The sequence below is a fragment of the Hyalella azteca genome, unplaced genomic scaffold (genome assembly GCF_000764305.2).
Source record: "Hyalella azteca isolate HAZT.00-mixed unplaced genomic scaffold, Hazt_2.0.2 contig15724, whole genome shotgun sequence".
NCBI classification, from domain to species: Eukaryota; Metazoa; Arthropoda; class Malacostraca; order Amphipoda; family Hyalellidae; genus Hyalella; species Hyalella azteca.
Genome location: NW_025945565.1, coordinates 7901 through 22692, shown reverse-complemented (window position 1 = coordinate 22692; position 14792 = coordinate 7901). Strand labels below are relative to the sequence as shown.

The 14792-nt window shown below is 37.8% G+C and overlaps 1 protein-coding gene across 1 annotated transcript; it reads left to right on the top strand.

Moving 5' to 3' along the window:
• The first annotated feature begins 362 nt into the window (after positions 1–362).
• On the top strand, positions 363–14240 carry LOC108673462 (venom dipeptidyl peptidase 4-like). The gene is made up of 16 exons (XM_047884614.1): positions 363–373; positions 3562–3656; positions 4023–4097; positions 4475–4527; positions 4830–5047; positions 5805–5974; positions 6624–6809; positions 7409–7582; positions 8283–8386; positions 9056–9179; positions 9640–9783; positions 10339–10487; positions 11313–11501; positions 12723–12883; positions 13352–13563; positions 13962–14240. Exons 2-16 carry the CDS (start codon positions 3570–3572, stop codon positions 14055–14057), a joined length of 2142 nt encoding a protein of 713 aa, XP_047740570.1. The 5' UTR covers positions 363–373; positions 3562–3569; the 3' UTR covers positions 14058–14240.
• Positions 14241–14792: the final 552 nt, after the last annotated feature.

Genomic DNA, 14792 nt, shown 5'->3' with positions numbered 1-14792 from the left:
CCAGTCGTCGGGCGCGCGTGTGGCGCGGCCTCCTCGACGTCTCAGTCGTCGTCATGATGCTCTGCGCCGTCACCATCGCCGTCATGGTCCTGACCAAGAGGTGAGTGACGTGCGGGGTGAGTGACGTGGGGGGTGAGTGACGTGTGGGGTGAGTGACGCGTGGGTTGAGTGACGTGTGGGGTGAGTGACGTGGGGGGTGAGTGACGTGTGGGGTGAGTGACGTGTGGGGTGAGTGACGTGTGGGGTGAGTGACGTATGGGGTGAGTGACGCGTGGGTTGAGTGACGTGTGGGGTGAGTGACGTGTGGAGCTGTCTCTTATACACATCTAGATGTGTATAAGAGACAGGTCTAGGACTGGAACGTGGATATCGGGTGAGTCTAGGAGCATGGATATCGGGTGAGTCTAGGAGCATGGATATCGGGTGAGTCTAGGAGCATGGATATCGGGTGAGTCTAGAAACATGGATATCGGGTGAGTCTAGGAACATGGATATCGGGTGAGTCTAGGAACATGGATATCGGGTGAGTCTAGGAACATGGATATCGGGTGAGCCTAGGAACGGAACATGGATATCGGGTGAGTCTATGAACGGAACATGGATATCGGGTGAGTCTAGGAACATGGATATCAGGTGAGTCTATGAATGGAACATGGATATCGGGTGAGTCTATGAACAGAACATGGATATCGGGTGAGTCTAGGAACGGAACATGGATATCGGGTGAGTCTAGGAACGGAACATGGATATCGGGTGAGTCTAGGAACGGAACATGGATATCGGGTGAGTCTATGAACGGAACATGGATATCGGGTGAGTCTAGGAACGGAACATGGATATCGGGTGAGTCTAGGAACGGAACATGGATATCGGGTGAGTCTAGGAACGGAGCACGGATATCGGGTGAATCTATGAACGGAGCATGGATATCGGGTGAATCTAGGAACGGAGCATGGATATCGGGTGAATCTAGGAACGGAGCATGGATATCGGGTGAGTCTAGGAACGGAACTTGGATATCGTGTAAGTCTAGGAACGGAACATGGATATCGGGTAAGTCTAGGAACGGAACATGGACATCGGGTGAGTCTAGGAACATGGATATCGGGTGAGTCTAGGAACGGAACATGAAAATCGAGTGAAAATATCAACGTAGCATAGTTATTAGGTGGGTCTGTGAACGGGAACGTAGTCATCGGATGAGTCAATGAACGGAACATAATATCACAATGAACGGAACATAACACAATGAACGGATGCGTTCCTTAAGAGAAATCCTTTAAAATCAAAATGATCGTTTAACTCAATACTCTTTCAAATCAGATGGATCCTATAACTTATAACTTGACACTTTTTGCTAAAGGCTTCGAACTACTAGCGAATTTTGAATGCGTTCTTAATTTCAAATTGAACGTCGCGTCTTTGGAAATTAATCGCGTTTTTCGGGAAAGTAATCAAAGTAATCAATCATGAAAATTCTTTATTCCTTCGCAGGCTTGGAAGTTTGAAGATTTCTTTGATTACAGACAAAATGTCAAAATATTAATATTTGCTATATACATATTTATAGCTCGCTTATGAGTGAGCGAATCTCAGGCGACCGTTCGTTTTACAGGTCATACTTAATCACCATGCAGACGTATATATTTCATGTATTCACAAAGAGTTATCTTTTTTCTGCATTTGCATGCAGTGATGCTCTCACTCTCTTGTAACTCTCTCTTCCCTGAAATTACCTTACTGAAATGAAGAAATGTCTTTGTTCGTTTTTTGAAGGCTGAATAATCGTTTTGCGCGAATCGTTTTACACTTGAAGAATCATTTTACGCGAGTCTTTTACGCTGTTTCCTAATTGTTTTCCGATGGCTGTGTGCCGGTTCTTTTTCCCGCTTTCGTGAGAGCCTCTACAAAAAAAGGGAGTGCGTTTTGCATTGAGGTAAAATTGCCTTCAATGTTTCCTGTATTTCACCCTGAACTTCCAAGTTACTTCACCTCAAACTGGCATTCTACGCCAAGTCGAACGCATTGTTCAGGTCCTACAAAGGAGGCAGCGTCCTTCACGAATGTTTTCCTGCCGCTCGCACGATGCTGTGCCATGAAAAAGATTTTTGCCTCCTATTTTTTCGAATTTTTTACAGGCTCATGAAATAATATGTTCACAAACTATTAGTTTTGATAATAAAACAGGCTTGATTATAAAAAGTTAATTTACCTTTAATACAGATTAATGAATTAAATTTAAAGTTCATACGAAAGAAGAAGCATCGAATTTCGGCCGCAAATGATCAAAGCGAAGGCCTATTTTTCTACAGGTGAATTTTTAACCGCTCATAGTATTTGGTCTAAGAATTTCGATTAGTACCTACCTCTTTCGCAATGGGTTTATCACAAAAAAATTACGCTTGAAGCGAACCAGGTTAGTTACTTCTTGCACTGAACACTAGAACACTAGTGATAGCGAAGCCCCATACACCACGCTGAGGCTCCTCCGGAGTTCTGGAAAATAAAACTAAAATGCCAACTAATTTAAATACTAATTATTCGAATATTGTATATATATTGTCATTAATACTAAATTTTTGTTCTAATTATTTTGAATTGTTCAATTAATATAGTTTATTGAGCGCGAAGACCATGAAAAGTTGAATTTTACTGCAAACAATTTTTATCAGCTGGTATAAGATATTAATAAGTTGATTTAAAATTGATCATCATTAGACATTGAATTAAGGTGAAAATTACTCATCAAATTGAATCGAAATTGAATGATCTTGATTAGGAATGAACTGAAAAGTGCAGACTCATTGGAAAAAACGTTTCCAAAGGTTTCCCTCTGCAGGCAATCTTCGTACAACTGCGAAATTATTATTTCTTCAGTTCAAATTAAATGCGTTCAAAATACTAAAATAAATGTTGCTTTGTCTGGATGTGATGACAGACGAAAACCTCCATGAATAGACAACAATAAAGCTACACTCGAATGACCAGACATGAACAGGCTTATGTGACTTCAGCCGAAAGTGCCGATTTTTAAATTTGTTCCCTGCTGTTGAGATGGTTTCAATTCACCAAGGGTCATCAAGAGGAGTGGTTCTAAACCTAGAAACCACCATTCCTAGTAGGTAGTTTTTTAATTACGCCTGTATGTTTTTCATGTCTTTTCATTAGTTTCAATGTATAACTTAGTGAGATCGTAAGCTTGACTATATATAGATTCACACAGCTCCGACTATTCGTTTTTTTTTGTAATTCAATTATTTAATGTTGTGTTTCACCACTTATATTATGCTGCATAATTTTACTTTGAATATTATGCTGCCCAATTTTTTTAATATTATGCAGTATAATTTTACAACGCTATAATCCTTCTGACGGTAGGTACAGTCTGACAAGGTAAAACTACCTCAATCATTGCTAACGTTCAACTCTGCGACGCTTCCTTTGAATCTCACAAAATCTACGAACAAAAAATATAACAAAAATATCACAAAAATATCACAAAAATGTCGCAAAAATCTCAGAAATATAAGAAATTTGCTGACAAAACCTTAACCCGCGCAGACCACGAGATGACGTACCGAGACCTGGACGGAGCCCTCGTCTTGTTCGACGTGCGAACCCTCACGGCCGCCGTCATGGTAACGGCTGAGACCATGGTCAGTAATGAGTGTTTAATTAAAATTATTACGAACTAAAATTATATATTATATTATATTAAATTATATTATATTAGAGACCATGGTGAGTAATGAGTGTATTGTTATGATTATTACTCACTAAAATTATATTATATTATATTATATTATATTATATTATATTATATTATATTATATTATATTATATTATATTTCTTTGCAAATATAATGCTGCCTTATATTCCAAAACAATGATTCATATATTTTTGATATAAGTGAGAGATCGTTTTTGTTGCTAATGTTATTTGCTTGACTCCAAGTTTATTTCCAAGTATAGGTTCCATCCGCTTATGTCTGTTAATAATTTAATATTTTATCTTGCAACAGTCAGAATGGAGGCCTTTCTCTTACTCGCTGTCACCGAGCAGGAAGTATTTACTACTCGTACACGATGTCCAGAAGGTGGGTCAGAAGAACAGGAATTACTTACAGAAAATTCCTTGAGAAATTCTTGCTGCATTTATTCTGACTCGATAAACCCTTAAGAATAAATTGACATCATGATTTGTATGACTATTTAAAGATCAATTTCTGGACGATTTTGTTGATCGGTAAAATAAAACAAGATTGTAATGCTAAATTCAATCTTTCAGATAATTTTTTTTTGATTACTTAGCGTCTATGAAACAGATATTAGTGAGGAAACTCTTATTTTTAAATCTAAGTGATTTATGGGTGACCAACAATACTCGTAATCAAATCTCTTACAGATTTTCCGTGGAATAACTTGCAGCTATTTCCATGTTACGCCAATTTTTATATTAATAATATTGTTACAGCTGTTCCGGTACTCTTATCTGGCTCGGCATACCATCCTCAATGTCAAAACTGGGTACGTGAATGTCATTTTCCGGTATGATAAGCGTTTTAAATCAGGAAATACATCATCTTACATAAAGTAGAACATGAAAAAAATTTTGTAATATAGGTGGTTACGGAAATCCAACTCCATTTCTTTTCGCTTGTAGTATGCAAGTTTAAATAGAGGATTCATGTATTTCTTAAACCCCTTCGAACTTACTCAGTCAGAAACTAGTTAATTTTAAATAAAATTCCACTCTTTATTCCATTGCAACAGTCACTGCACTCATTCCATTTAATAATTGACACCACAAAACCTTACCGTTCACGCAGGGAAGTGACGCCCCTGGCCCCCCAAAGGGTCCGAGGTCGGGCCGATCAGCCCCCGTTACTCGTAGCGACTTGGGCGCCGACAACGGACGCTATAGCCTTTGTCTTCCACAACGACCTGTACTACACCACGTCACCGTCCCTCTCTACCATGTACCGCATCTCAAGTACTGGTCAGATCGGCACTATCTTCAATGGAGTCCCGGACTGGGTGTACGAAGGTGAATTACCTGCAATTTCTTCTTGCAACTGTACTTGCAATTTCTTTTTGCAACTGTAATTGCTATTTCTTCTTTCTCCTGCAATTGTACTTGCAATTTCTCGGTGTCACGCGCAAACCTCTACCCATTGGTGGTTGGTAGGTTCCCAGTCCAAAAATCAGATGAAAGTTTTGAAATTCAATTTTTAACCCGTGTGATAACGATGCATCTGACATGACTGAGTTTATGAAGAACGAAAATCGCCGAAAAATCTTCAAATATTCCTAGATTTCTGAAAATTTTTAGCCATAAACTTCTGCAGAAAAATCTTACAGTTGTTATGCTACAGAAACTTTTAATTGTTTTCTTTGATCTACGACTANAACTTCTGCAGAAAAATCTTTCAGTTGTTATGCTACAGAAACTTTTAATTGTTTTCTTTGATCTACGACTATAATCACTATATGTGCTTATTATTCAATAGCGTGGTGATAATGTAAAGTAATTTGGAGGAATTTGTATTCTAAATATGAATCTAAACTATTTATAATTCGACAATCCAAAAATTTTTGCTGATTAAATTTGAATCACTACAGTAATTTATTTGCTAATTACATTTTCACTCTCTATCCTAATCCAGCAAAAGATACAATTTACTCGCGAGCTTGATGTCACTGTTCGAGGAGTGCATGCCTCTGTTTCACTCTATAAACTCTGCCATTAGACCCCTATAAGTTTCCGTATCACTGATACAAGTACAATATGTTTGTTTGCACAGAGGAGATTCTGAGCTCGAACTCAGCAATGTGGTTCAGTCCTGAAGGAACTCGTTTGGCCTTCGCAACCTTCAACGACTCCCTCGTGGACACCATGAACTTCCCTCTCTACGGCCAGCCTGGCGAGCTCGTATTCCAGTATCCATTCCAGCAATCCATCAAGTATCCTAAGGTAAAAATTTTAATAACTCTCCACTGTTAAATAAAAAAATTAATGTTTTAAATGAAAAATTTCCACTAAAATATTTTTTTAGTCCCCGCAGTTTTTCCGCTATGTTTATGATTTTCCATCAGGTATCGAACCTTAGGGTCACATTGATGCATTTTTTCTCTTTCAGTAGTGAATTGAATTTCCACAGGAGTGAACGAAATATTTTTTTGCGGGGATCTTGTATTCTGCAATCGAGTGTAACAAGCTTTTCAGTAAATAGTTCCAGAATTGATTACAATGACTATAATTTTGCAAGCTTTACTTCGAGACATTTTACGTTGATTTCTTCGTCGATCTTAATTGACTAGGCAATTTAATTGTAACATTTTGTCACAGTCAGGCTGCAGTAATTATTAGACCTTCTGATGCTGAATGTTGATTTATTTGTGTCTGGTTCTTGCAACAGTAAAATTTATTAAATTATCGTTAAATTTTGCAACGAATCCCTGCAGTCGAGCCACCCGGTGGTGGATCTTTGAATGGTGGACATCTGTTCGCTGGTGTCCGGGTTTGCAACAGCAATAACATTAATTGAATCGTCGTTTACAAATAGAAAATTTCTCTGAAAATTTATAAAATGTTCCTCTAATTTTACTGCTTATATCTACAGCCTGGTCGCAGTAACCCGGTAGTGGACCTGTGGATGGTGGACATCGGTGCGCTGGTCTCCGGTTCTCGGGACACCGTCACACGATTGCCTCCGCCTTCTCAAGTTGCGTCCTCGGACCACTACTTCTCTGCTGTGGGCTGGGGCAACGAAAACTCCGTCGCTATAATCTGGATGAACAGGCACCAGGTGAGTTAAATGCCAATGAATTATTGGAAATAAAGTCGTGAAGAAGATGTAATTACCTCTAGCTAGGTGCTTAATGTCGCAGTTTGTGATAAGAATTTACAAATTTGGCCTTAATTGCGAAAAATCGCTGGTAGAAAATGCATCATTTTTTCTACGTTTACAAATAATCAATTAGTATCATGTAAGGAATACTTTGAGTCGTTCTGGTTATGGGTCACTGGTCCAAATGGTAATAGGGACGTTAATTAAGAAGATTGAAAATTGAAAAATGGAAATTCGGGAAGCGATTCAGAAGAGGTAGTACCAGGTAAGGAAATGCGGTTGACGTTCAGTAACAGAGAATTTTGAATCAGTTCATTACCTAAATGATGCTAACTACTAACTAGCTTGGATTCCACATGAGCCCATACAAATATTTAAAAACAGGTTAAAATTTCATGCAGGTCACAGTTTTTTTTATACCTGCCAATTTTTAATATATCAGTTATGACAAACGTGCCTCTGGCATTGATTAATTTCATTAGTAGTAAATAATCTTTATTTCCCATTTGCATCAGTAACTTGGAAAGCATCAAGGGACCTCATGAATTTCATTGCAGAACCTGAGCATCATCAGCAAGTGCAACTCTAAGGGCGTCTGCCGGGACGATCTTGTGCACGTATCGCCAGACGGCGCCTGGAACGACCTCTACACAGCGCCCATGTTCGACGACACCGGCGACTCTTATCTTATCATCCTACCCGGCAAGCAGGGCGACCATGGATACTACAAGGTCATTAATTACGTTCCCTAATGTTTAATCAGTAATATTAATATATATTTTATCATCCTACCCGGAAAGCAGGGCGACCACGGCTACTACAAGGTCATTAATTACGTTCCCTAAAGTTTAATCAGTAATATTAATATATATCTTATCATCCTACCCGGCAAGCAGGGCGACCACGGCTACTACAAGGTCATTAATTACGTTCCCTAAAGCGTCGTCTTCAAAGTTCTTAAATTAGAAGTAATGTTGCTTATTTCTTGCGTTTTTCACATTACACCGAATGGATTACATAGATTAAACGATTGTCGGGCATTCGGGTTCGTCAATTTCCATTGGCCAAAATATTTGCAAATCCAAATTATGATAGATTTACGTTATCATGCTGATATTTCTCTCGTATCTGGCATTAAAGTATGCAAGCAGGTCCATTAGTGAATGCCATTCTTCTCTTGCTGCTTTAGGGACAATTTTAAAAAATTTGTATTATTTATTTGTTAAGAAAAGCGATGAAGCGATTAATAATTTGGTGTTATTTATTTGTTAAGAAAAGGCGATGAAGAAGTCCAAAGTTTCTATTAATTAATTTGATAATAATTTATCGTTTTCGTTAACATTTAAATCGAGTACACATCAGTAATTACGCTGTACAGTGTACACTGATTGTAAAACTTCTCGAAATTAATTTTTGCAAATGTCCGTGCAGCATATATATGTGAGGCGGACTTCGGACCAAACTCTCGAGCCTCTCACATCAGGAACCTACGAAGTCGAAAGTATTTTATCCTGGGACAAAGCCAACCATATTGTGTGAGTAATAATTTTTTCAAATTAATCATTTAAACTTTAGCAATCAGACGGTTCAGTACACAATGCAGAAGAAATTTTTACGCTCATTAATCCATGTTTAATAGTTCAGAAAATATCCCTGTTAGTAACTTAGTAAGTAGGTATACTGTACTTGTAAAATTTCCTCACTCGTACTTCGATAAAATCTACACAATAAATACTCAAATTCACTTGAAAATGTGCTTTAGTAATGAACACTTTTTGATAGGACAAGGGCATGGTTTATCATGGAGTATTCCTTACATTACGAGATTTTATTGTACGTCCACTTGATTTTAATTATAATGTGTGATTAACTTCACAGTCATCTTTATTCTTTGTGCATCGGTGCTTATTAAATGAAATATTTAGTTTTATTGTGCAAAGAGAAGCATAACGATGACTGCCTCCGAGCTCTATGAACCAATAAAAACAATGCGCTAGGTGGCTTATGAAGTAGGTATATAAAATTATTTTTAAAAAATCTATAATAAAAATTTTTATAAATAAAAAGCCTTATAGCCCTCAAAAATTTGATGGCTATACGGCTAATCTTAAACTGGTTTGTAATCGAGTTAAAGAATAAAGGGTCTTAAAGCAAGATAGCAAGATATGAATAAATAAATCTATGCACCTCCTCGCTGTTAACAGGTATTTCTCAGGCGCACCGGAAGGAAAGCCAGGGCAGAGACATCTTTATTACGTCGGCGACCTTCAATCCGCGCAGCCTAAGCAAGCTTATTGCATCACATGCGACTTCAAAAACGACTACAGCGTAAGAATAATCTTGATATCAGAACTATTCTTGTAAAGATTTAAATTATAATGACTTTTTAAATAATTACTGAGAGCAATAAATAGGGCACACAATTTCTATCGGTTCAAAGTCCTCTAAAAATTAGAGACGAAATAACAAACCCATTTGCAGTAACCCTGCCACAAAGGGCACGGTGGCCCAGTGGTTACAGTTCAGAGTACCAAGATTGGAGCAGAGAGGCGCGGGTTCGATCCTAGCTCTGTGCGTCAGTTTCTGGTCAGAATCGGCGAGGCGGCCGGGCGGTTAAGCACAGCAGAATTGTAGTAGTGAGTTGCGAGTTCGAGACCACAACAAGCTGTGTGTTCTGTGATGTTATGAATCAGCGACAGGCCAAATGGCCTAATAAGCGCTGAAAACGTTTTCATTATTATTATTTTCAATATTATTATATAAATTAGAGCATTTATTCCTGCTACAGGAGGATTGCAACTACAACAGCGGTGAGCCGAGCAAGGCGAGCTCGTACTACGTGTTGACATGCAATGGTCCCGGCATACCGCAAGTGACGCTACACCGCTCAGCTGACCACACGCGCCTCATGCTGCTCGAGGACAACCAATTCGTGAGAGACAGAAATTAATTACTTCATTAAGTATAAAATATTGGTTCATTGAAATGAGTAGTAGAATTATGAATGTACATTTTTGTATGTTTAGCATTTTGAATATGAATGCTGACATAGTTTATATATTTGTTAAATTTGGCATACCTGCGAGATACTGTATTTTAAAGATTTAACCTAAGCTAACACGTTCAAAGTCCATAAGCCTCGTCATATTCATAAGCTTTCTTGTTAGATATGAATGTAACTGTGACACTACCAATAAGACTATACGATTCACTAACATCGCATAAATGACAGGAATAAATTACAGAAATGGCTTTATTGTCAAGATTAAATTCCAGAATTAAAAACGAAATAAATTATAGAATTGGCTTTATTGTTCAAATTAAATTCCAGAAATTAAAAATTACATTAATTACGTAACTTAATTGGTTTTATTCTCAAAATTTTATTCCAGAATTATAAATTAAATAAATTATAGAATTGGCTTTATTGTCAAAATTTAAATTCCCTAAATGCATCACGACTCTAATAATTCCGGTTGCGTGCCAGGTTCGAGAGAGCCTACACGACCGCGTGTTGCCGCTCGAGAAGCGCCTCGAGATCGAAGTCGCGGGCGGCTACAAAGCCCAGGTCTCCATGAAGCTTCCGCCCGACTACAACCCTAATAAAATCAAGGCCTATCCTATGCTCGTATATGTGTAAGTTATTGCCAAGAATTTTAGAGAAGTTGCAAGAAATGAAATAGAACTATCAAAATCTGTTTTCTGAAGGAGTTAATTCGTGAAATTCCAGATAATAATGTTTTAGAAGTCAGTGTGAAATGACGTCACAGGTATTTTGGATACTATGTTGGACGAACGGTTAAAATAGGATATGAAGCTTGGAATACAAAACCTCAAAATGATTTGGCTTGTAGTCCCGTTTCTAGAATTTTTACAACATATTTTACACAAAAATTAAGTATTTTTTCAATATTCCATATAGCAGATATACAGAGCATTTGAATTTTCTCATAAAAAATTATTAATACTTATATCATTAGTCTGCCTAAATCACAAGCTCACTAATAATTTTAAAACAAGGAAAACGCCAAGTAAATTAGCCAAATCCTCAATAAATACGTTTCGAAGGCCAGTTTCATCATTAGTTCAGTTCAAAATCATTAATAGAGTTTTGATCTGGAGCTCAAAGCCAAATATATATCATATATATAACACTCCCGTATTGCATGTACGTAGGACCGGGATCGCAGCTGGTGAAGGACAGATTCCGCACCGGTTGTGACCTTCATATATAAAGCAATTAGCGATTTATGTTTGACAAGTTATATTTAAAATTTGAATATGAAGCCTGCATTCCAATATATGTATACTATAGGTACGGAGGGCCTGGCTTGCCGCTTGTGAAGGACAGATTTGGGATCGGTTGTAACACTTCATAATTGTAGCTATTATCAATTTACATTCTACATATTATATTCAAAGTCTAAATATGAAGCCTAAAATAATAAAACTATATTATAGGTACGGAGGGCCGGGCTCGCAGCTTGTCAACGACAGGTTCCGTATCGGCTGGGGCGACTACCTGGCGTCTAAGCGCGGTATCATCTACACGAGCATCGACGGCCGCGGCTCAGGCTACGCAGGCGACGGCATCTTGCATGCGCTCAACCGCGCGCTCGGCACCGGCGAGGTCGATTTAGTCCGTTTACAGTAATCAGTTAAGTCCGTTTACAGTAATCAGTTAGGTTCGTTTGCAGTAATCAGTTAGGTTCGTTTGCAGTAATCAGTTAAATCCGTTTACAGTAATAAGTTAAGTCCGTTTACAGTAATAAGTTAAGTCCGTTTACAGTAATCAGTTGAGTCCGTTTACAGTAATCAGTTAGGTTCGTTTGCAGTAATCAGTCGAGTTGCTTAATTTTTTAATTTTTTCGCAGAACACATGCTTCGAAAATTGAAGTGGTTTGTTTACGTATAGATATTTATATGTTAATATCGGTACAATTAATGACCAGAGAATGCATTACAATATTATTTTTTATTTATGTATAGATATTTATCATGGACTTGGGTTCTGCGGTTTTAGTAAACAAATTATTCAGTCCAGTATTATTGAAATAGTTACTTTAAATTTTATTGATGATATTGATTTGGGTAAAGTTTTTCGTTAATTTAAAAAAAGTTCTCATGTCATTAACGTTGTAACTCAAAATTCTTTCGGGTTCTATTTATAAATAATTTTTTTAGTTCTTTCCTTTTGATCTAATGAGATAGATTCATATAAGAATAATAATGCAAATGTTTTCGCACTTTCTAGTCTGTGCTTTAAAAATCTTTCCGTTACGATGTAATTTCCAGTACCTAGGTTACGGGAAAAGTTTTTTTTCATGCGACCTTTAAGTGAAGCTATGCAGCCATTAATCAACCAACCAAACAATTATTTTTTTTCTTTTTTAGTGGGTATTTAAAACATTCAAACTTAAATGATTATTTTATTAGTCTATAAACTAAAATGACAGTAATTATTCCTAACCTGTTTTTACTTCACATGCAACTGAATTATTTCAATCCCGTCACTACTTCTATACAGAAATTTTTTACCATTTTTGTACTTAATCATAAGTTAGAATTAAATAAGTACAGATAAATAAGTGATTACAAAAGCCTTACTACTAAGGAATAATTTACCTATATTGATAATTCTTTGAATTTTTAGCGCATTTTCTCATTTATGGAAAAAATGCACCATTGTGCTCGCCAAGTCCGTCCGTCCGTCCGCCTGTCTGTCTGTCTATCCGTCCGTCCGTGACCTCAAGTTTTCGTCGACAAGAAAATGCGCTCTCTGTCACTCACTGCAGTAAGTACTGAGTTACATTTTTTTATCACTTATTTTAACCTTTTTATAAATATGTTAATAATTCGGTGTACACACAGCGCCCTGCAAAAGTCGTTCCCCGCCATCGACGATAAGCGCACCGCCATATGGGGCTGGTCGTACGGTGGCTACGTCACCGCCGCCGCCCTCGCCCGCGACACCAAGAACGTCTTCCAGTGCGGCATCTCCGTGGCGCCCGTCACGTCCTGGATCTATTACGGTGAGCAGACCCGTCCCTAAGAGGCGCCCGTCACGTCCTGGATCTATTACGGTGAGCAGACACGTCACTAAGAGGCGCCCGTCACGTCCTGGATCTATTACGGTGAGTAGACCCGTCCCTAAGAGGCGCCCGTCACCTCTTGAATCTTTCAAGAGGTGACGGGCGATCTTGAAAAGAAATTTGATTACTAACGGTTGATCTTAACTCCACTTGTTACGGATCATTTCTATTGGTATTACTCTTATTAATCCAAGAACGGCATTTACTCGTATATTTCATATTAAATTACTGAAACGTGTATTAAAATCTCAACATTTGTAGCTTACGAACAATTTTAAACTTATTTAATCCTATTTTTCAACACAAGTTTTTCAGATATTTTCAGAAAGTTCTACAGTACTAAAATACACGAGGTGCATGAAACCTCCTATAACTCTCAACATTTTAATTTTGTACATCCTCTCACAGACACGGTGTACACTGAACGCTACATGGGCCTTCCCACTCCCGAAGACAACTTGAAGGCCTACGAGGCCTCCGATGTTACGAGACTTGCCGACAACTTCAAGGGGAAAGATTTTCTTCTGATACACGGAACTGCCGACGATAACGTGCACTACCAACAGTCCATGATGCTGGCCAGGGCTCTTGAGAAGGCAGACGTCCTGTTCAGCTCTCAGGTATAAATCAATATTTGTATTGATTTAAATCCTAATTTCAATAACGTGGTGCATGAGAGATTAAATCAAAATGGAACGTTTTCAATGATGCTTTATAAGACTGAAATCAAAACTTGGTATTGAGTTACTAGAACACGCGGGGGTAGAGGGCTCTTCGAAAACCAACAATTTTATGGAAACAACGTGGCTGACGTATGAACGAACGCCCCGGCACAAATTAAACATTGCTGTGATGTCTCATTTTTCTTTCTTTGTGCGTATCCTTGATTTTTGCTGCTCAATCTTTTTTATGCTTTTTGATGTTGCTGCGTTTTTCTTGTTTTATTCTGTCATTGTTGGCCTGAAGCATTTAAATCTTTATATTACGTTAAATTATATGTATCCTTAATTTTTCGCAGAGCTACCCTGATGAGAACCACGGACTGGCGGGAGTGAAAATGCATCACTACCACACTATGGAGCATTTCTTAGACAGCTGCTTCAATCTAGCCTAACTTGTCACCAATACCAGACCATTAGGCATTTCCTAGACACCTGTTTCAATCTAGCCTAAATTCTCACCAATACCAGACCATTAAGCATTTCCTCGTAATCTTTTTCAATGTAACCTAACATGTCATCAATCCCAGACTATGGAAGATTTCATAGACATCTGTTTCAATCTAGCCTAACTTGTCCTCAATACCAGGCCATTAGGTATCCTAGACATCTGTTTCAATCTAGCCTAATTTGTCCTCAATACCAGGCAATTAGGCATTTCCTAGACATCTGTTTCATTCTAGCCTAACTTGTCATTGTTTGGAAACTATGACAGTGCGTTGCTAGACGTCTTAGTGACTATCCTAAAGGTGTTTTTAGATCGGAGGCGCTATGATCAAACTTGAGAAAAAATGTTAAGATGTATTCCGTTAATTATACAATTGATGAAGTATAATAATGTAAACATTTCGACTGTAACAACAAAACTCGTTTATGAATCTCAATGATTTGTATTGAATTCAGAATCTCGTGATTGTCCTCAGGTTGTTCAAACTAATATTTCAGAAACTTTGTTATAAAGGAAAGGATTATGCAACAAAATCAAGTTTCACATTAGAAAATGAGCTATCGTATTGATAAAATACAATTTAATATAAAAATCAGTGTTTTAACATAGAAAACTCATAAAAGCCTTTCCAGAGACCATGGGAGACAGTTTAGGGCCCTTTTATTCATTTGGTAGATTTTTG